The sequence below is a fragment of the Solea senegalensis genome, linkage group LG17 (genome assembly GCF_019176455.1).
Source record: "Solea senegalensis isolate Sse05_10M linkage group LG17, IFAPA_SoseM_1, whole genome shotgun sequence".
Lineage (NCBI taxonomy): Eukaryota > Metazoa > Chordata > Actinopteri > Pleuronectiformes > Soleidae > Solea > Solea senegalensis.
In genome coordinates this window covers 10329386-10352437 of record NC_058037.1, presented here as the reverse complement: position 1 = coordinate 10352437, position 23052 = coordinate 10329386, and the positions used below count along the sequence as shown (strand labels likewise).

The 23052-nt window shown below is 40.2% G+C and overlaps 2 protein-coding genes across 3 annotated transcripts; both read right to left on the bottom strand.

The window, feature by feature from the left end:
- Positions 1-5282: 5282 nt before the first annotated feature.
- Positions 5283-16036, bottom strand: prkg3 (protein kinase cGMP-dependent 3). The gene is made up of 22 exons (XM_044048513.1): positions 15707-16036; positions 13096-13185; positions 12359-12421; positions 12141-12261; positions 11797-11963; positions 11563-11676; positions 11257-11362; positions 11046-11109; positions 10637-10714; positions 10440-10528; positions 10176-10241; positions 9967-10014; positions 9847-9882; positions 9655-9766; positions 8918-9054; positions 8736-8825; positions 8243-8384; positions 7876-8039; positions 7012-7128; positions 6812-6874; positions 6549-6624; positions 5283-6104 (listed from the first exon to the last, which is right to left on the bottom strand). Exons 2-22 carry the CDS (start codon positions 13181-13183, stop codon positions 6018-6020), a joined length of 2028 nt encoding a protein of 675 aa, XP_043904448.1. The 5' UTR covers positions 13184-13185; positions 15707-16036; the 3' UTR covers positions 5283-6017.
- Positions 16037-16818: 782 nt separating this feature from the next.
- Positions 16819-22496, bottom strand: LOC122784432 (phospholipase ABHD3-like). Of its 2 annotated transcripts, none has more exons than XM_044049706.1 (9): positions 22008-22496; positions 20721-20881; positions 20416-20598; positions 20235-20280; positions 19790-19902; positions 19457-19630; positions 19316-19364; positions 19061-19226; positions 16819-18667 (listed from the first exon to the last, which is right to left on the bottom strand). In XM_044049706.1, exons 1-9 carry the CDS (start codon positions 22125-22127, stop codon positions 18471-18473), a joined length of 1209 nt encoding a protein of 402 aa, XP_043905641.1. In that variant the 5' UTR covers positions 22128-22496; the 3' UTR covers positions 16819-18470. The 2 variants fall into 2 exon arrangements, with proteins under 2 accessions (XP_043905641.1, XP_043905643.1); XM_044049708.1 differs by having other exon boundaries at positions 22249-22496.
- Between the last annotated feature and the right edge of the window lie 556 nt (positions 22497-23052).

The window sequence follows — 23052 nt, the reverse complement described above, 5'->3', positions numbered from 1 at the left end:
TGTAGCCTCACGTGGTTTCTTTCTGTACATCTTCTACTTTGCAAACTGCGATCTTACGTCAAAAACCCCTCAGTGGGAGCGTCTGTGACCGTTTTGCTTGATGCAGGCTGACAGGTGTAATGACTGTAAAGACGGAAAGTGACAGTGTGTGTCACCCTCCAGCCTCTGTTCTGTCAACGGGCTGACAGGACCATAAGCACATGCTGCATTTCACTGATTCTGTGCCCTTCAAATGAGAGACAGTGAGACTCGGATGTGACATTTTGGCCTCACTTCAGTTTGTAATTAATGCAAATTGAAAATAATTAAAACTTTATAAAATGTCGTTATAAGCACCCTGGGTGCACGGCACTGAATATCTTTATCTGCTCTATTTTGTTATGAGAGAATCCAAAGCACTTATTTTGCTTTAATTTCTAGTGAGATGTAAAGAGACAGAGGGAGCACTTTTTATTCCGTGGACAGACGACCACGGAGCCAGCCAGTTCATTAGTGGTACTGTCTGGGGGGGACATCATCAACTGGAGAGGTACATATTGACACTGCTGGTTACCTCACAGAGTGTATGTGTGTGTGACAGGTATTCTGCAGACTGTCTAATTATACAGGATTATTTTGCTTCTAATTGGCCTCATTTTGTCTTTTTTCTGTCTTTTCTTTTTCAAAAATATAATTTCTTTGTAGCTTTCAGAGAAGTACTGGGCCGAGCAGCTGTGCCAAAAAAAGTCATTATTATTTTATGAATGTACATATATATATATATATATGTATATATGTATATATGTATATGTATATTCTGTATATGTCTGTGAAGGTCCTCAGTCATCCAGATGAAAAGTCTTCAAACTTCACTCACGCAGTAGTTGTTGACCTATTAGTAGACTGCACTTCCTTCCTTCCTTCCTTCCTTCCTTCCATTGTAAACAACCAGACTCTAACACGATTTCACACCAAAAAACATAGTGACCCTGACTTTTGCTTACCAAAATGTAATCTGTTGGCCCAGTTGGTCATGCGTGCCAAATTTGAAGTTCTCTTGAAGTGCCACTGAGATATAGCGGATATATTTTAAAACATCTGTTTGTGTCCATGCCATCTTCCTGTTGTATTTCAGTCACTTTCCTGTCTTTGTTCCATTCCCACCAGCTCAATCACATGCCCCGCCTTCATTAGTCTCACCTGTGTTCAATCTGCCACACCTGCACTATTTAACCTCCCCTGCTCACTCCCCTGATGGCCTCCCAGCATGTTTGTTGTTTGCTGTCCTGTGCTGTTTTCGTTGCCTTACAATTGCACACCTTTCTTTTGTACCTTTGTTTTTCCTGACCACTTCAATCAGCTCCCAGCTCCAGTTGTAATAAACAGTACAATGTCAACAATTTGTCTCTCATTTGCACTTGTTTGTGCCACCAACAGTCCACTCCAGGCTGCTCCATGACAAATACTGCTACTGCCACATGCCTGCTGCACACCGCTGTTGGCTGCATGATAAACAATTGCAGCTTACTGAGATCCGTACATGTATTTTTGGACTTTGGACAAACTTTGGCCATACTAGTTGTTTCCCCTGCTACAGTTAGGTTAAGCTAAACACCATCTGGTCCTGTACATTCATACATTTTTTTTTCCTTGCAGAAAACTCTCCTGTCAGTGCAATATTCCACTTGCCAGCATCCCTACATCTTATTAATTCCCACACCATGTTGTTCATATGAGAAACTATAACCCAGTCATTTTATATTGTCAAACTTGACATCATACTATAAACATGTTAATCTATGTCGGCCTCCTTTATCTTGACCTTTTTAAATCAGCCAATCAAAATCATGTCTAAAAGTCAACCTGACAAAAAAAGACTGTTTCTTTAATCCTGGCCGGAATGATTTAAACTTTGACCTTTAGCTGGATTTAACAGCATTTTCCTGTTGTGTCCAGGGTGTTGCAGATAGGATATCCTCCCATGCTGTGAGGATGAATGATATCCTGACCTTTACAGGTTCCCTGCTCCCTGTGGGCTTTAGTTAGAATAAGAAGTCCTTGATAAATATGGCAGCAATGCAGCAATTTGTTGTTTTAATTATGGCTGTCATTGACAAATATGCAAAGCTATTGAACAATGTTTTAATTATTTGTGCAATCCAAAAAAAGAAAGAAATATAGTAGTAATTTTAAGTTTCACCATTTCGAGTTGTTTTGCGTCGGTTTTTGTGAAGCCTTGCCCATTTCCAACAGTGTTGTTTATTTTGGAGAATGCCATTATTTGACCTCAGAATCTGCTGATTTTAGTAAGAGATGGAAGCACCTCTGAGAGGCTGTGCAGCAGGAACTTTTTTGCCCAAGGCACTTCACAAGCTAAGGTCACATTTCTGGACAGATTTCAACTGCATTCACATTTCCTATTTAAGAGCACACCATTTTTCTTTGGCATTTGCAGCTGGTATTAGTCAGTGCTTTAACTGCATTGGCGAATTATTCCAACTGCATATGAGGAGTGTGGGATTTCTTTAGTATTTTTTTTGTTCTATTATTCTACACAAATCATTTTCTGAAATGTGATCATGTGAATGCAGTTGTGATGGGATTGAACTAACAGATGAATATCAAACAACTCTACACTTGCATTCACCTCTATAGTGTTTTGGTGCTAATTCATTGATTCATCGATTTATTTGCTTCACTCACACATCGGCAGCTACAGAGACCAGTTAACACACCGATCACTCTATTTTAAATGCCTGCACAGCAACAGAAGGCAATGAGTGAATTGTGTTGGACAGAAATGAGGCTCACACAACATATACACAGTAAGAGATATAGAAATGAGGCACTGTGGGTACCAGCACCATGTAGCTGTTCAGAGGATTTCATGTGCATTCATGCACAAGAGAAAGCAATAATTGAAGCTGAAGCGCAACCACAGACTTTGGGAACTTTGATTGGTGTGCAGAAAGCTTTGCCCTGTTGGGAAATCTGTAATAGCTGTCGGCCTCTCAGAGGGGCAAAAAAAAAAACTACAAGCCAAACATCAACCTCGGTTAGCACACACAAATCTTCACGTATTCCACACAAAATCTGTACACAATGTTCACTCAGGTATGCCTCACTTTCACGCCATGCAGTTCGAGATGTGAGGTGAAGGGTAGAGGGGTGAGTTAAGTTGTGATGCAATGACTTACATAAGTTAAATCATTCCCTGATTCCTTTGTTGTGAAAGCGTGTGGCTTTCATCATCAGAGGCATGAGACAACAAGGGGATAGAGAAGGTCAATCAGCAAACGCTGATTAAAAAAAACCATACGGCAACAAGTGTCTGAAGAGCTTCATTGTGTGATTCATTAGAGATGCACAAACAAAATCATTGACAAAACTGCAGAGGTTCCTTCTAGTATTCCTCCTCACTTACACAAGCATGTGTCATAACTGCTTCACACTGACTAAGACAGGAAACCGTCCCCTCTACAGATACTGTGTGGTAACGCTTTACATCATAGCACAGTGACAATAAAGCTGCATGTATGGCAATCATTTTTATAAATATGAGGGAATGTTTTGGTTATACCATCTTATTTCTATGGTCATCACCAAATAGTAGCTTGGAAACAAAGGTGTGGGGACATAAGAAGGGATGAATTTCAGCTTTATTATCCATTTTGATTCACATACAATGTCATATTACACTGACGGTTGTCTATCATAATTCTAATTTCTAAGCATTGCAGTGTCATTATGATGCTTGAAACAGCGTTAAAAATAAAAATGGTATTACCAAAATAGTACCTCCCTATTACTAAATTATCACCATACTATTACCATGTTATTACTGTTCAGTCATGTTAAGTGCAGACAAATTATAAGTAACAACGGACTGCAGATATTGGGATGAAGTCAGAGAACAACAGAAAGGAAAGGATCACTCAAAGGAAATCTCACTATATGCACTTGTCTCTTCCTGGGTTTTCAATAAGCCAAGGCAATTATTTCTGGTAAGCTGTCAGTCAGCAATGCAGAGATGCTCTCTCGCCGGTGTGCGCAGACGTTACCAACAGTGCGGCGCTCCACTTTTATATTTTAGCACAAGTTGTAAGTGACGCTCCACTTGCACAAAGTCAATTGATCTGAGATGAAGGAGCCTGAACTCTGAACAGCAACAAGTGTGTTGTCATCACGTACAGACACCGAGAAGTAACGTTGAGTTATATAATATATATATATTTTTAAAAAAAAACAGTTTTTCACTGCACATCCCAACACACACATTCTCCTGTTTATGTAACGTTTGCTGAACTCTGCCAAGGTTATATATATTATATAATAAAACGTAGAATAGCAGTATATTTACAACCATTTTTGTTTTTTACAAATGGGCCGTGACAGCTGCAGCAGGTTGGTTGTGAAGAACAAAAATCCTTATCCCTGAATAACCTTCTTCGACATTAGACGTGTATTTGCTGCAGGTACAGTGAGGCTGAATTCTTGGTGTGACATGCAGTCAGAAGGAAAACATACACAGAGATTGTGTTGTACTCTTCACTACATCCTCTGGGCCACTGCTCGAATCTCTGCCACCCGGTTCATTTCTTCACCCTCAAGGTGTTGTGTATTTTTAAGCAGGAGGGGAAACATCTGGTGGTGTATCTTTGCCCTCCTGTTCAAGATATAGCTGCTTTCATGAGAGAGGTTTTTTTTCTTTTCCTTTTTTCTGATGTGGAAAACCTGTCTCAGCAGTGGGAACACAAACCCTGGCCAGGAAGAAGAGGATCACTTTTTTTCCTGCTGCTTTTAAAAACCCGCTGTTATGACAGACAGCTGTTCCCTCCTTTTTAAGAGCCTCACAAGTGCTGCCAAAGTCACTGACGTTACATTCAAACCTGCAGATGTCACGTTCTGTTCTGTTCTGGACATTTTACTCTGTGATAATATCTGTTAACACAAAACACGTCCTTCACTGTCTTATCTCTAAATCCTGTTAATGCCTGCTGCTGCTGTGTGTGTGTGTGTGTGTGTGTGTCTTTTGTAGGCTGTGTGAACCAATTGTCAAGCAAACCTATCTTTGTGAGGACATTTTGGCTGTTCCACACAACTTTAACAGGATTTTTGAGTATTAAGACCAGGTTTTAGGGTTAGGCATTTAGTTGTGATGGTTATGGTTAGGGTAAGGATACATTATGTCGTATGAGTGTCCCCTCAAAGGATGCAAAACTGTGTGTATATGAGAGAGAGACACCATTTCACACTTGGGATTTGATTGTAATGCAGTGACGGCAGGAGTGGGAAACACAGCGTTGCGCCACGAGAGCATTTTATTTACTAAACAAGAGTCGTGTTTGTCATGACGTTCTGGACAATTTTTTTTAAATTAGTTTGAATATAATCTGCTCACAAAAGGAGGCAGCGTTCTTACAAGAACACAGGGGGAGGAAAAACTCAAATAAGAAAATTACAGTTTACAATAATATACAACTTGAACAACACTAAAGCATTTTTTATCTCTAAAACGAACGTCCAATAGGACAATAAACTTTAAGGAACACTAGATATGGCTTAAAATTTTAAGCTAAATCTTCTGCAATGGCACATGTTGGACCACAGCCTTTTTATTCTTTGCTGAACACTTGGATGAATGTTTTATTGTAATCAGTGGCGAGTGTTGTGTTGGATGACGTTAGCGACACTTGTTCATCCGGCAGCAAATCTCTCTGGAAGTCTGGAAACAGAATGTCCACATTTTCTTCCACAGAACAACACATTTTTTGGTCCTTTGCCTGACTGCAGTGAAATAATGGAGCTTAAAAAAAACACATTCTCCAGTTCCAAAAAAATCTAATTAGTATTGGACATGGGTTGTGGTTTTTTTCAGTTGGTGTCTCACAGCAGATGCTGTTCATAATGTTGCATTACTGACGTCTGGATTTAATCAGCCATTACTTCTTCTCTCCAATAATGTTATGCTATTTCTTTTTCAGTATTGAGCTTCTTCTTCTTCTTCCCTTTGATCCTTTTAAACTCTGACGTCACGTTCAGAATTCACGATCCCAGCCAGAGAACTCCTCGTCTGCCTTGGTCAGGTCCGGAGGGAAACGATCAAAGTTGATGTAGCAGGGGCCCTGACGTGGGAAAAAAACAGATTTCTCTTTATCTCACAAGAGACAGGTTTATAGGTGGTTAAGATGTGATGAGTATGATGTCTGAAAGGGGCAAATATTGATTAAAAATGTCTTGAATATCATGTTTCATGATGATTTCACGGTGATGTCATAAACAAGCATCACGGTGGCAGAGAAAGCACCACGTATACGTCGTGACATTAATTTCGCACAATACATTTATGTTCATTTTAATTTGATCACATTTTTGTTGTGATAAAACAAGTGAACTTTTGACATCTATGACAGATGTCCACTCATACCCTAATGCTTTTATTTTGTAGTTTATGGTGTGATAGAGCAATATCCTGATATATTATCGTTTAAAAGTCTGCTGCATGTTTGGTTCTGTTTTCCTTCAACACACAGGTGTAACAGAAACGCGTAGGCAGTGCTTTGACTTGCCTTGCGTATAAGTCGGACTGTGGGGGCGTCGACTTGACCCACTCGCAGTTTGTGCCAGTTCATATTGCCAAACCACCTGAGTGCAGGAGAGGTGAGAGAAAGAGAGTCAAAAACAATCAGAAAGAATTGAACATCTCAGTCCACACAGAGAATCGACTAAAACTGCAAAATACCACCAAACTGAGCCGTGCTTTTCGACAAACACTGCGTCACTGTACCTGCTTTGCATTTTAACGCCTTACATGGCATGTTGCCATGGTTACCTGTGATGCCGGATGTCTTTGATTCCATTTTTGGTGTTTCCTAACCTCTGACCTGGCCGAGGTCTGCAAAAAGATGGACTTGTGTTCAGAAACTACTCACAAAACTTTACATCCATCTTTCACAAGATTTACTGCAGTTGATTTACATTCAGTTGTAATTATCTTGTGGGCCAGTGCTCATCTATGCACCATGTCCTCACCTGCTCAGCTTATTAATAATGGACTTGGCTGCTTCACTCAGGTAAGGTGGATACTTGATGTCTCCATCCAGTATTTTGGCGTAAATCTTCTGAGGCTCTGAGCTTGAAAAGGGAGGACTGTAGTAGAAAAGAGGAAAAAAAACACAGAATTCAAAACAAATGTGTACAATAAAAAGTTTCTTTAAGTGTAAAGGATCTTATTATATTTAAAAATAAAATGAACCTGTAAATGCAGGGCACAAATTAAATTATGAGAGACAGAGATGAACCTCATTTCTGCAGGATACAGTTACACCTCACTGCTGCCATCTACTGGTTAACATTAAGACTAATCTTATTTATATGTATTAATTTATTCATAAATCACTTTTTAAAACAAGTTTAAAAAGTGATTTGACAAGCAAGCAAAACAAGATAGGAAGATTGCAGAAATCAGAACACCAAACATTCAATTAAATAAAAGCAAAATTATATTAAAAACAACAGGATATTGCATGAAAGCAAGAACAAAGTAAGCATTAAGTTCAATGAATCTGCGAGCCTGATCCCCTCAGATAGGTCGATCTGAAGTCAACGGTTTGCTTTAGATTCAGGTCTCAACTTTGGGATGTACAGCAGAATCCCACCTGGAAATCTAAGGCTGTGAGGTGGCTGATATGGGTCATGACCAGACCCATAAAATCTTTAAGATGTATCATTAAAACTTATTATCAATTCAAAAATGCACAGAGAGCCACTGAAAATAAGAATAAACTAAAATAAAGAACAACACAAAGAAGTTACAGTAATCCAGTTCTGAGACAATAAATGAATGGATGAATGACCTTTTCCAGGTCAGAGTGTAGGTTCATTGATTCATGTTACCTTCCCACCAGTAGCTCGAAAATCAGGATTCCAAGGGACCAAAAGTCAACTGCAAAGTCATGTCCCTGGTTCTTGATGATCTCCGGGGCCATGTACTCGGGCGTACCGACAAATGAATAGGTTTTGTCACCACGCACCATCTCCTTAGCAAATCCAAAGTCCACCTACACAGAGACACACACACACACACACACATACAGATATGAGCCTGCTGATGATATGATTTACAAGTGTTTAACTTGTATGTTTGGTTTAATTGTTTGGTTTTCCTTATATGTGAAAACACAAGATAATTAAGGAAGGGGCCATACTGTGAGGTATTGTGTACAATCCCTGCGGACATGCAGTCACAGCGAGCATGACTCACTAGTTTGACGTAGCCCTTCACGTCCAGCATCAAGTTCTCAGGCTTCAGGTCTCTGTACATGATGTTCTTCTTATGGAGGTAAGCGTAGGCCTCCACCACACAGGCGGTGCAGAACACAGCGATGGGCTCGTCGAAGCGCCCTCTGAAAATCACAGAGATGCGCTTTAATTTCTTTTCAAACGGCTGCATTAACACACTAACACCTTTGTTTATTGCTGTTATTGTCGTGTGTCCGGGCACATGACTGCTGATGGAAATTAAAGTTGATTTTATTGTTGCCACTGCATATTACACGTCTAACCACATTAGATAGAGACCGTATATGTTTATTTCTCAAATGCCCCAAAGGCAAATGATTAAGTTTTCTAATAAAACCATCACAGGTCATAAAACAATGATTTAATAAAAACGACAAATAATATTCTGTATTTTGGCCTAACAAATAGTCGGCTTTAAAAACAAACAAACAGTGTTTGTTCATTTCTTTCCTCACACTTCTTTGAGTTTGGTCCAGATCTCTCCTCCACCACAGAACTCCATGACCATGTAGATGTATCGTGTGTCTTTGAACGCTGCATGAAGCCTGCATACACACACACGGCCAAAGAAAAATAGGTAAAGTGACTCATATGTCGCGCAGTTTAAATACATAATTGTGTCTGCAGTCACACGTACCTGACAATGAAGTCACACTGGAGGGCTTTGAGGATCTTCTTCTCAAACAGCATGTGCTCCTCTTGTCTCTTGGCAACAATGTGCTTTTTGCTGACTCGCTTCACTGCATAATATTTCCCATGGTTCACTGTGGTCATCTTACGATCACAAAAAATTTAAATATATATGAATAAATAAATATTGGCTCTAAACAAGTACTATTATATATTTGTTATAGTTTTTCCCCAAAAAAATGTTTTGGATTTTGTGAGAGACTGATGTTTTTTGGCAGTTCTGGTGTTTGTTTTTAGCAATTAGCTAAAGATCAGACGTCTGTATACTGTGACTTTGTTAGGGACTGTATTTAAATTATTCCAGGAGAGAGAGGGGTAAACTTAAAGGGAGGGTATGTATTTTTTCCTTCATATTAATATGGGGTGGACACTAAGGTTATGATTAATGTGGGTCTTGGATAAGTAATCTATATAGTTACTTTCGGACATATAGAGGGACATATACATTTTACATCAAACTAATCATTTTTTTAAAACTGTTCCTTTATATCGTATCTGTTTATTTTATTTTACTTTCAGCTAATGTCCTAACTAAATAAACTAATATAATTTATGATGTACTTCATGGGCATCAATCTACTTTATTTTCAGCAGGAAATGCTTACATGACAACAACCCCAGTGTAGCAAAAGATGAGAAGTACTTACACATGAGCAAATAATGAAGGAGGAAACAAACCCTCACCAGCGCAACACGACCAAACCCTCCGACTCCAAGTGTGACGGGATCTCCTTGGTAGCGACCTTCCTGGTACAGCATGGGAACCAGATCCTTAAACTTCAGAGTGGATGGCGGACTGAGGATGACGCACAAACATGTTGTTATTTCATTTCAAGGAACTTTGTGTGTCATCGTCCTCTACACCTTGACACTCACCTTGACTTTTGAGGAACCTCTTGCAGCACTTTGGTGCTGGGAGTAAAAAAACAACAACATAAGAGTCAACATACAACAGTCTCTGTAAAACACAGAAGTGATGATGCTCTATGTACATACTCGTCAAACAGCTCCAGGTGTTCGATGGGGATTGTCTCTTCAAAAACCCTGGATAAGCAAGACGTAAGTGAATAACACAAGGCAACAAAGAAATAGTTCACAAAATAAAATCTCTTGTGTCCCTCATTTTAAACTCCGGGAGAAACAGCCTGAACAAACCAGAACATCGCCTTCTTTTGCATTAAAAATTAAAGCCATGTCAGACTCACTCCTTGTCAATGGAGAAGCAAGTAACGGGGCCGTCAGCAGTGCAGGTGGCCGTTCTCAAAACTTCACTGCAAAAACAACCAAAAAAAAAGCCATTGCATTAGAATCAATGCCAGGAGATTTTAACAATTAAAATCAGACCTTATTAATGAAGTCATTTTCTCTACAATATGAAAGCGGCTAAAGAGTGTACACAGAGGGAGAGTGAATGTTTCACAGGATTGTCAAGCGATGTCCTCGGGCATGAGTTGTGTTGCCGTGGTTACCGTATGAGGGCCTGTTCCCCGAAATGCTCCCCTTTCCCCATCCTGCGAATCTGCTTTTGGTGCCCGTGTACTTTCTTAGTCACCAGGACCTGAGGAGGAAACCCAGAGGGAGAGTTTACATAATACACACACACACACACACACACACACACAGAGAGACTTGTGTTTGAATACAAAGTATGTCCACACTACGCTACCTCTCCTTTCAGGATGATGTAGAATGTGTTTGCTTCTGTTCCTTCTCGTACTATTACGTCTTTGTCTTGGTATTTCACCTGAGAACACAAGGATTAAGAGTCACACACGTGCACACATTCAACCAATGTTAATTATTACTTTTTTTTTGTCCTGAAACATAATTGTACTGTAATTTATAGACAGTAAAAGCAATGAATAGACCTCACAAAAAATATTTTACCCTGCTTCTTGCAATTTCATGAACTTAAGAAACCTTTTTTGCGATTCACGTGATGATTATCTATATTTCCGTCTATGGTATGTGTTTATAATGTAGGTTATTATCACCACAACTGTACTTCTACTGTCTTGCATCATAGACAGACAGAGGTAACATCCTAGTTCACAAAAGATCATTTCAGTACACACCTCCTCCATGGAATCAATGATCTTGGACAACTGGGCATCATTCAGGTCCTTCAGAGTATGAGACCTGTGACAACCAAACATTTAAAAATAAGGAAACTACTACTAGTTGTTGCATTGTCTATTATAAAGCATTTTTTGAGTAATTGTTCCCCAAAAATTAGAGGAAACAAAAAAACAAGCCGATATTATATTTAAATTTGGGTAAACTCACGTTTTCAGGAAGCCCATGAGCTGCTCTCGTCTCTTCTTGGATTTGTTGGTGATGATCGTCCTGTAGGTCTGTCGCTCCATACACCACAGACGCACCACGGTCTTTGCTGCAACACAAGTGAGGAAAAGCTTCTGGCAGTTAAAAACAGTTGATTAGAACACGCAATAGAATGAAGACATGGCCCAATATACTGTCGATAACACTGCGTACAGAAATAATTCCATGGCACCACAGACTGTAGGTCACACAGTCATCTGCTATGTACATTATCAAGCTTTGCTGTCCCATCATCACATGTGGGCTGACCTTTGACCGTTGCCGTTCGTTTGCAGTTGTACAGAATGGCCAGCTCTCCAAACACGTCACCGGTGGTTAGAGTCCGGAGGTCCTGGCCTGCCTGAGTGACGAGGAGCTCCCCATCTACAAGGACACAGGAGCAAAAAAACGATTTCCAATATTTTTGATAAATGTCACACACTATACTTTTCAGATCTGTCATCTGAGAACTTTTACTCAAAACACACACCGGTGTGTCCCCACCTGCTACTATGTACATGCTGTCTCCTTCAGAGCCCTCTTTGATGACCTCCTCTCCAGGTTTGAAGTTATACACCACTAACAGGTCAACCATCATGGCCGTTTGCTCATCGTCCAGGCGGCTCAGGAAGTCATTCTTCTGTATGGCTTTGACAATCAGATTAGTCTCACTGGAAAGAGAAGAGCCGAAGTCCAGGGCAACATTCACACAGACACACACACATACTTTATTTACACGCAAAGGCAATTAGACTTGGATCTGCCACAATGGCAAAACAGAAGCTCATGTGCTGTCCAATTAAAAAAAAAAGGATAATATTCTCTCAACGGCAGTTCTGTGAACCAACCTGGCAGTTTTCTTGACCCTGGTGCGTGTAATCTCATGAGTCTCGTGGATTGGTTCGGGGGCGATGACAGCTGCGCGGCTCTTCCTGACCTCAGGTTCAATTACATTACTAGAGGGGAACTCTGGAACAGACAGCGTAGCATGAATGGAAGCTTAAATATAGTGAATAGCTGCCATGTTTGGGCATTGTGTGTGTGTGTGTGTGTGTGTGTGTATTACCTAGGTCATGATATTGACCGTGCAGCTCCTGCAAAAGTTTTTCTTTCTCATGGAGTCGTTGTTCTGCAAGGATAAAAACAAAGGAAATTAAAGCTGCAAGCGGCGTTGTACGGGACCACGCAGCCGCCGCCCCTACCGGCATGCCATGTATAACCTGGGCTCTGGCCGGGTCACTTATCTCGCATGTGAAGTTTAGCACAGATTGGTCAACGTATGGCAATGTTAAGGGTCACTTCCTGTCTGGGAAGACCTACTTCCTGTGTGCCTTCAAACATGTTAAGGGCAGACCCTTGGTCTCACATATCAAGTTTCGGGCCGATTGGTCAATGTGTGGCAAAGTTAAAGGGCACTTCCTGTTTCAGCAGACCTACTTCCTGTGTGCAGGTGATGTCTTGCATGTGTGTTCAGGGTGGGCCCATGATCTCACATAACAAATTTTGAGCAAATCGGTCAATGTATGTGCAAGTTACAGGGCACTTCCTGTTTAGCGGCGAAACGTGCAATTCAAAATGGCCGACATCGCCTTGGGGTCAAGTTCGCATTCGTAGACGTGTTCAGGGGCGGGGTTTCGTGTCACGTACCAGTACCAATATGTGAGTGTTTATTTCTTTAGCTATTCTATACCTTCTGTGTATTCCTATGCAACTACAGATCACAAGCATGACCTCCCTCTCTGTACAAAAACCCAACTTACTCTCTCCTGCTGCTTATTGTTATTTATGCAGTTATTTTCTTACCTAAGTCTTTATTTTGCCTCTGAAGCTCTTGGTTGATCATGCATTGCTTCTCTAGCTGCTGCCTCAGGTCCTCTAGTTGCTTCTCCATGGCTGCAGGACGGGGATACATGGAAAGAATCAACAGATACACAGAGTTTGTAATCAGACAAGGAAGAACAATGTAATCAGAAAGGAAACATGCTGACATATCTACGCCATATGGAAATGATGTCTTTTTTAAGCAAAGGCACTGAACTCCTCTGCACTGCCTGCACACAGCAAGAGGCCCACTGAATAATGCAGGCTAATGATGGACAGTCAACGGGGGGCTTTCTGAACACTGTCACACCCTGCTAAAAATCTATGGCTGCTCCTTTAACTAATAATAACACAAAAACGGTATGAATTGTGCCCATGAGCGTATGCCCATCTCTTCACTCTCTCTTGTTTGTGTGTAAGTAGAATAATGAGGGACATTAACAACCTCTGCTGTATAATTTACTGCTGAAATGTGCGAGTGGAAACAGCGCGTATGTGCATATACATGTCTGTAGTAGGTTGCGAGGACACATCTTGATTAACAACTGTCTTTGTGAGGACATTTTTGCTGGTCCTCAACACTTTAAATGTCTTTTTGACACAGCTTTTAGGGTCTAGGTAGTACACTATGTCCTCAGTTTGTGTGTGTGTGTGTGTGTGTTTTTTGTTACCACCTCAGGATATTTTCTGGTATAAATACTGTCGTTTTCAGGACCAGTAGTCTCTATGGAGACCAAATCCTGGTCCTAACCTTGTTTCTGCCTAACGTGTTAAGGGCTTAGATTTGAATTGTGGCTAAGGTTATGGTTAAGGTTAGGGATACGAATGAATCCAAATGAATGGAAGTCAGTGCAGTGTCCTAAGAAGAATAGCTGCAAAAATCTCAAAAACTAACAAAATTACAAAAACTTCAACTAAAATTGAATTGAATTTTTTTTTTTTTTAAATGATAACTAACTGAAACTGAGTTGCTTGTTTACAAAACCAACAAAAACTAGCATACAAATGCCTTTTGGGTTCATATGAAGCGTATTTATTTTTTATAATATAAGGAGCTGTGTATTATTACGGCTGCAATTTACCAAGGGCACACCTGCGGCACTAAGGGTTAAAATGGCATCTTTTGTTGGGTTTTTAACGACACAATATGTATTATGACCCTTTTCGATCTTGCACCGGGCAAATACTCCATATTATAAAAAACTAAAACTAATTAAAACGAACACATTTTAAAAACAAAATAAAAACTAAACCTAATGAAAATGTGTCTGTACATGCTAACAAATGACCAGACGCTGATTCAACAGCCCAGCAGAGTGCGATAGGGTGAGCGTTTACCATCTAAACTCTCTGTTCACAAAGTTCCTGATAACAAAACATTCGCCTTTTGCAGTAAATGGACAGATGTTTACGCCTCTGTTGACATGGCAAACATCACGTTCACATCAAACACAGGGACACTGGTTAACCGACTTTGTTTACTGAACACACACACTTCCATTTCAAGTGAAGCCCGTGTTGGACGAGGTGTTTGCAGACTATCACTGAGCTCAGCATGTGACCCCAGTTACCACGGCCTCACCCTGAACATTGAACAGCGCTGAGATTAGACACGACGTTAAAGGAATCGTAAAGTCGCTGAACAATAGACAACAAACTGTGTTGGCCAAATATTAAAATGGCTCCCGTCGACCCAGCAAAGAACAGTGATCCTATGGCCTGACAATGTGGAAGTGAGATGAATCTTACATGTAATAATAACATCTTTACTCCATTGTATTTTCCTTGTGCAATCCAAGAGTATGATAATCAAGAAACCACAGCCTGTATCATAGGAAATCTTAACGGTCAAATAAAAATCTTTTACAGGAATCATAATGGCAACAAAAGGAGGTGTTGCACCATACTCAGACGTCACAGATGGAATGGTAACTTTAGTTCCTGCCGTCAATATTTCAATCACCCTAAGATCAAGAGTGGTTGCGCACTGCTGTTTGTGTTTTAGCTCCTTTATCCTCTCGTTATGGGATGTAAAGACTGACATACAGAATTAATGAATGGTATGAAAAACACTAATTGATCTATTGAAGGCAGCAACTTTCTTGTCAACAGAGGATTATTTCAGACATTTCAAACAGAAGATAGCAGCTAAAAAAGAAGGTGGATCATGTGTCTGCTTTTTCAGCCTCTCAGCAGGAACATGATGCCGGACAGATTACCATTATGTAGGCACAGCCAGCATATACTGTACATTACACTCTATACTGCCTCATCACTAATTCATGGCCATGTGTGTAACTACAGCTGAATTCTCCCGACCTGCACACTACACGCCTGAGAGTGTTGAGATGCAGTGGTTCACCGTGTGTTGGGACTTTTTTCTTCTTTTTTTTTTAAACACATGCACAATCTCAACTTTTTACCCTTTTTTTGAAAAATAGAATTGTAGCAAAACTGTGAAAATGTGTATTTCCCCCTGTGTTCAATGCCGTTACACACATTCAAACCTATAGATCTGCAGCACAGTCTGCCAACAACCCTTTATGATCCAACACTCAAGAGACCTAATGGAAGCCAGAGTGCACTCACTCACCTGCAGGTTGTGTGTGACCAGGAGAGATGAAGAGTATCTGCTCAGTCTACAGAGCCGCATGGATTAAAGGAGACCACAAAAAAAATTCTCTTCTTGTGAGATCCACTTTCAGTTATGGAGAAGTAGACAGTCTCTGACCTGCCTGACCCACCTTCCTGCCCCTGATGACTACAGAATGGACACACCTGAGCGCACACAGACAGACACACATGTAGCCAGTGTCCACTATGTCTCCAGTGTTACCTCTCCTGAACACCTTCTTCAGCTCACACTCATGTCTGCCCTATCTACTGTTTTTGCTCTCTCACTCTCATTTTTTTTTCCTCCTCTTCCTCTATCTGTCAGTCTCAGCAGCTCTGGTGTTGAATCATTAACCATAACCCCAGGCTCCTCCCATCACACCAGGTAGATGAGTGTAGACAGGCAGGAGGATGGAGTGGAGAGAACGACATGAACATCATGATAACAATTGCACAGCTCAAGTGTGATTTGGTGTCATTTTCTTTGAATGTGTCAGGGTTTTGGGTTTTTGTTTAGGCGTTGACACAATAGTGTGTGAATTCTGTGACATTTAGCAGTGATTCGTTTACTTCCTGTGGACACAAATAGCAAGTTACAGTGGACGTGAAGTAAACAGTGTTAATCTGTCACTAATGTCGAGGATGACAGTAAGGGGAAGTGACAAGAAACATGGGGAAATCAATAAAGCTGTCAGAGCGGTAGACAATCTACTACAATCCAAAGGTGTCTATATTTAAATAATCTAAATAAAAGTGAGTGTTGAGAGAGAGAATGGCAATGTGGGTCTATATCACAGAGGGCAAAACACTAAACAACACACAGAACAGGAGAGAGCAACATTGCATGGTCAACATGGATTCATATGAATCTATTTATCATAATATTAGCCCATTCTTTGATTTGTAGGTCTATAGTTGATTTACAATATCTGGCAATTCTGTTTTTACAATAAGGGTGAATGGCCACTTACTCATGCATTCTTGAATTGTACTCAAATGTGCAAGCAATCCCAAAAAAAAAAAATCAATATGTTTAAAGACCACTGGATGTTTTCCACGTTGAATTACATGAATCTAAATGAGGCTGAGGGGTTAGCACTGTGACAGAGGGCGTGGGCCTTTATTGTTTACAGTTAATTATTGATGCACAGCCTGGTTAATCAACGACATTAATGACCGCTCCACTCGCAGATAAAAGGGCTTGGATTTCACACTGACAGGCAGTGCATGATGACATTTTTCCATAGAAGTAGCATGGTGTTAATCACAACAAACACAGGCCGAGATGAGATAAGCGCTGTTAAAACGACTCCATTTAAAATCACCATTTGAGATAACATTTAGGTTGACATTATTTAATTCAAGTGTAATTCAGTGACCAATAAGCACACAAATACTCCAGAATGCCCAGAGGACTTTAAGATGACAATCTTCACCGACGTCGTTTTTTTAAAAGCTCACACAGTTCAAATGGAAAAAAAGTGCCCATCGACTTATACACAGCAAAGAACTACCACTGAATATAGCTTTCAACTGCAAAAACCTTTGGAGAAATAAATGTAGTAAATGTAAATGTAATAAAAAGACCAAATTTCATCCAGGAAAAAAATATTACTTAAAAACAAAAACAAAAAAAACAATGCTGCTAAAATGAGCAGAATTGGCTGCTACAATCTTCATATGTACTTGTATAATATTGGAGAGGGGAGTCATAAAATGGCAGCTTTTAGTGAATTATATACAGTAATTGACAAGAGGAGCTGCGTTCCTTCTTTTGTCACTCATTCCCCAAATAACAATGTGCGTAAAAGATAGAGGAAATTATAACACACAAACACCACATTGAGCGTAACCAGTTTTTCCAGAGTCAGCTAATTTGCCTCTGATGTACTGCATTATTTACATACCAACTACACAAGCATATACTACCTCACATACAGATTTTTGTTTGTTTGTTTGTTTGTTTTTTAAATAAATTCACAGATTATGAACCTAGTTTATAATTGCATATTTTTCTTCATGGAAAATACAGTAAGATAAAGTGTATTCCTACTGTGCGAGTGTTAATCCAGTATGGGATTTACAGCTGAGCATTAAACAGGATTACCTCTACTGTAGCCTTGTGTCTACGGTATGTAAAATATGCATGCAGGAGGAAAAAAGGGGGGAAGAATAATACTTTGAGGCAGAAAAGAGAACAAATATTGTGAAACCAAAGAAGACTAAGGCAAACAAAAGAGTACATCTACAACTTCACCGGTCTATTACCACATATTCACTTCATTTCTACTTAAAAAATCATTTTCCCAAGCACCAATGTTCTAACTTGGAATAATAATGTTTTCAACACAAACTAACTTAACATACAGTGCTTCATGTCAAGGTGGAATGGAAGGATTGAGACAATGTCCGCCAAACAGTTTGTGACCACATTCCTTCAATATCTGAAGATATTGTGCACATATTGTCCACTTCTCGCGACCGTCTTTGATTGCTCGTTGAAAGAAAACTCGAGACAATGAGAGGTAGATTTGCATAACTGCTGCGAGGTCACGTGATTGTACAATACAGTCGGTCGTTCTCTGTGTCGACATGAAGGAGACGCAACATTTCTGTGGCAGAACAGCAGCATGCAGAGATATGCAATGCTTCTTCTTTTTTTTCATGAATTGCTCTTCTACTGCTGCAATGCCAGCAACTTTGTTTTCTTCACAAGAGAGGGAACTACTCCACTATACCATCATCTACTTCACCTTGATGCCACAGGCTTTCTTGATGTCCTTCGGGTGTTCAAAGACCGCTTGGACAAACTGGCCAAACAGCCGCTCCATGTAGCTCTCACCGCGGGGAAAGAAACCCTGCAAGAAGGCGATGTGTCCACCATGAGACGTCAACAGCAGAGCAACATTAGGCAGGCTCTGGACGATGGTCACAGGGAAGGCTGTGGAGGGGGGGGAAATGTGATTTAATATCCTGAGAGAAGGCCAAAAACAGATAAAACCAACTACGATTACATTGCATCAGTTTAAGGATCCAGTGTGGAACTTCTGTCACCTCCATGAGGAAGTCTGAGTAATTATCAAAACACTATATATATATATATATATATATACATATATATATATATATATATATACACACACACACACACATATACATATATAGTATATTTATGTGCCCGTCACAGAGCAGTAGGGCTATAACCTTTTTCCAGACATAGTCAGCATAGTGAGTAAGTTATTTGGCAAAGTTTGAAACTAAGTGACATTGATTTCTTTCAAACTACAGCTTTCAGATTATATCATTTAGCCTTCCTCTTCCACCGCCTACTCACCATTCTGGGGAGAAAAGGGATCATCAGCAGCGTTGAGACACAGTATGGGCACTGTAGTATTGTGGAGCCTTCTATCTGGGCTGGCGTCGACGTAGTATTCCTTACAGGATTTATAACCGAAAAGCAACGTAGTGAAGCGCTCATCAAACTCGCGGACAGTCCGAGCCTAGTAGACAAGAGAGTGGACAGTAGATAAGGGTAGAGAAGACGAGCAGAATCCATTACAGAGAGGTGACTGTAAAGGTCAGGACATACCTTCAGGACATAGTCAATATCTACCACGTTTTCAAGCATCTTCCTGTGCCTGTGAGAGACAAAATTACATGACAAATGAACTCAACAATGCCAATATATGGAAGTAAATGAAGACATCTGTGAAATCCATAATTATCTGACCTGGTGACAGCACTACATAGGCCGTTTGTGAGGTATGTGTTAAAGAGCAACCAGTTGAGTGGTTCTTCCATAGAGTCGGAGGATTTCTGTGCATCCCAGGGAACAGAGATTGTAAATCCGGCCACCAACCCCGACTTTGTGCGTTTACGGCCCAGGTAGTTTAACAACAACATTCTTTAAGGGTCAAAAGGTAAAAAAAAAAAAAGAAATATATGTCATTTAACTAAAGAGGAGAGGGAGAACTGAATAAAAGGGCAGAACAAATATCAATGATGAAAGCGATCCATTTCCTCAGAGAAATTTCAGCTAGTGGAAACCTTTGCAATGACTCACCCTCCCATAGACACACCAGCACCAAGCACAGGGGCAAGTGGGTAAAGTCCTTTGACATGTTGCACCACATACTCAAGATCTGAGGTGTCAGCTGCACAATAGGTGACGGGCGTCTGAAGCAAAGCAAGCGAGAGAACAAGGGACAGGAGAGGCTTGAGCTAGGTTGATCTGCAAGTGTCTTCCATGAACACTTTGGCCCTAACACCTTCTTTATAAATCACGAGAATCAACAAGCATAACAGGATGCAAACACTGGTGTTGAGTAGAAAGCCCAGGAGCTGAAACATCATCTGAAACTGGAGTACTGCAGTTGCATTGCCAATGCCATTGTTTTCAAATCTAAATTATGTGCAGAGAGGAATTTTATAATTTATATATATATATATATATATAAAATATAGTCAAATAAAATGTAAGATGGATATTATTCACTCCATGTACTCACCAACAATTCTTCTTGTCCAACTCCCCTGTTGTTGAAGACCACACATCTACAGAAGAAAAAAGCTCCAGCAATTAAATTTGACTCAGTTTTCGTTTTAGGGTTTATTCATTTCAGATGTATTTATTGCAAAAAAATGTTTGCGGTGCTAGCATCTCGGTCCTGATCCTCAAAGACAACTGACCTGTAGCCGTGGCGGGTGGCCTGGTTGATGGTGTGGAGCACATAGGGCTGTTGGCTAGTGCCCGTCAGGCCTGGGAGGATCAGTACTGTGGGACGGGTGGAAGATTGTGGGTAGGTCACGCTGGTCTGATTGTCGACCCAGTCCAGAGAAATCTGACCGCCGTCAACCGTGCGGATCCTCTCACTGAGGGAATGAGAGTAAAAGACAGAAACATAGAGAAAACATGACAAAAGAACAATAATAATAATAATAAAAAAAAGAAGATCACAAGGCATGAGTGTCAACCAAGAGGAGATTCATCCTACTTGCGATAAGTGATGGAGGGTCTGGATTTGAGGAGTGCACAGACAAGGGTTTGAAGGCGGCCTCCCCAGCACCATGGAGTGGGACTGAAGCGCTCTGCTACCAAAGGACAGTGCTTGTAAAGGAATGCACTGAAAGCCTCACTACAGACCAGAGCTGGTGTCTTAGCAGAGGAAAAAAAAAAAACATAATGACATGAATACCTGTGCTGTGACATAGCTGAAAATTAGCTGAAATTATATACCTTGCAACACATGCAAGGTATTTTGTTATGTAAGGTTCATTAACACTTAGTTACATAAGGGCTGCAATTAACGATTATTTTCATGAAAATGCATGATTTTTTCTGAATCAATCACCATAACATTTTGAAAAATGCCGATCACTGCTTCCAAATAATTGAAATGAAGATGTACTTAAATGTTTTGTTTTTTGACCACAAACCAAAATATTAAGTTTTAATGGTTTCTCCATTACATGGAGCAAATAAACCAGACAATATTCACATTTATGAAGTTTTAATTATAAAAAGCCTATATAAAAATAGCCTTAGCTTACATATCATTATTATGCTGTATGACCTTAACTAGGTTACACTGTCAAGCGGTACGTATCTGCTAGGGTACACAGCAGTTATGCATGTTTAAACTGATTAGTTTAAGTTCTTGACATTGAATCTTCTTATGAATAATACAGAGTATGACTAACCAGCTATTGATTATTTATGTGGTTTGCTTATTGTCACAAAATGAAGTGTATATTTACCCACTAATCATTACTTGTAGCCCAAAAGAAAACATATTAAGAATAAAATTGATGTTCAACTGCAAGCTAAAGTATTTGACTATCAAATGAGCATTATATAGTCAACAACAAAAGACCGTGTATACACTATAAGAGCTGAAACTCGTTCACATGAAGCTTATGTCATCATAGAGACTCAGCTTTGTGCTGCCCCATCAATACAAACTTAAAAGAAATAGCTAATAAAACACGGAAACACACACACACAATACAATTGTGCACATTTAAAAGAATACAAGACTATAATACTACTACCAACAACGACAAAAAAATGTAAATAAGAACACATCGCTAAATTAAATACAATTTTAAGATTATATTATAGTAATCCAGTTTTACAAAATCTAATCAAACTAAACAGAGTAGAGTGAACGTACAAAGGAAAAATAAATGTAGGTTAGCGAGGACAACATATCAAATGAAAATACAACAGAGAGATGAGTTTCTTAAAGGAATGGACATGGTTCTGGACCGCAGTGACTGACCTGACACTTGCGGCCCCACAGATAGTACAGTGCGGCCGTGAGGGAGCAGATGAACACCGTGTAAGGCCTGGAAACACATTCCCAGTATGTTCTCCACAGCTCCAAGTGTGACAGAAGCATGGTAATAATCTATATAAACAGCCACAGCTCAAGAGAAGCCTGCTAAACCTCAACCGGTAAAGTCAGCGGCTCCTCAACAGACAACTGACAGAAAGACTTGAGTAAATATCCGACAACCTGCCTTCTTCCTCAGCATCACCGTCGCCAGCTAAACACCGGCAGGGTGGAGCACTGGCTCTGACAGCAGCACGGCGCTGGTATCTGTCGAAGCCACTTCACTCAGCGGTGTTTTATCCAGCGGTATGCGGACACAGACTTTTCCTGCCCCCGGGCAGGACCGCGCATCGTCTGTTTAGACCTTGGACCAATGACAAATATTCGTCGCCGCCATGACCGCCTCCACTCTGACTTACCGGTTACAAACATGGAAGTTTCTCAACGCGCATGCGTGAGATATCTACGTTCCACATCGTTATCTTTAGCGCTACTTCCGACTGCGGCTGAGTGAGGTACTGCACAATGACTTTATGTTCACCCTGACTACAGTGTCGTTGTTACTCAGAGAAACAACAAAACGTCGTCAGACGCGTTCTGTCTTCACAACATTTCTCTCACGGACGAAATCACAGGAGTTGATGCATTACGTTTGCTTCTGATCAGCAGGGGGCGCTATGTAACTGAGACACCAGAAACAATAACATAATGAAAGACAAATATGGAGGAAAATAAATCGTAATGTGATTTATTTTATCTGGTTATCTGTTACTTTTATGTAGGGTTTATTTTTTTAAATGTCAGAAAGTGTTGACAGTGTTTCTCAAACCTGGAAATGATGACGTTTTCAAATGTGTTGTTTTGTCCACAAACCAAAACAATTTAGTTTTAATGATAAACCAGAAAATATTCACATTTAAGACACTGAAACAGCAGAACACTTGTCTTATTTAATTTAGTATTGAGTAATCAAGTCATTGTTTCAGCCCTT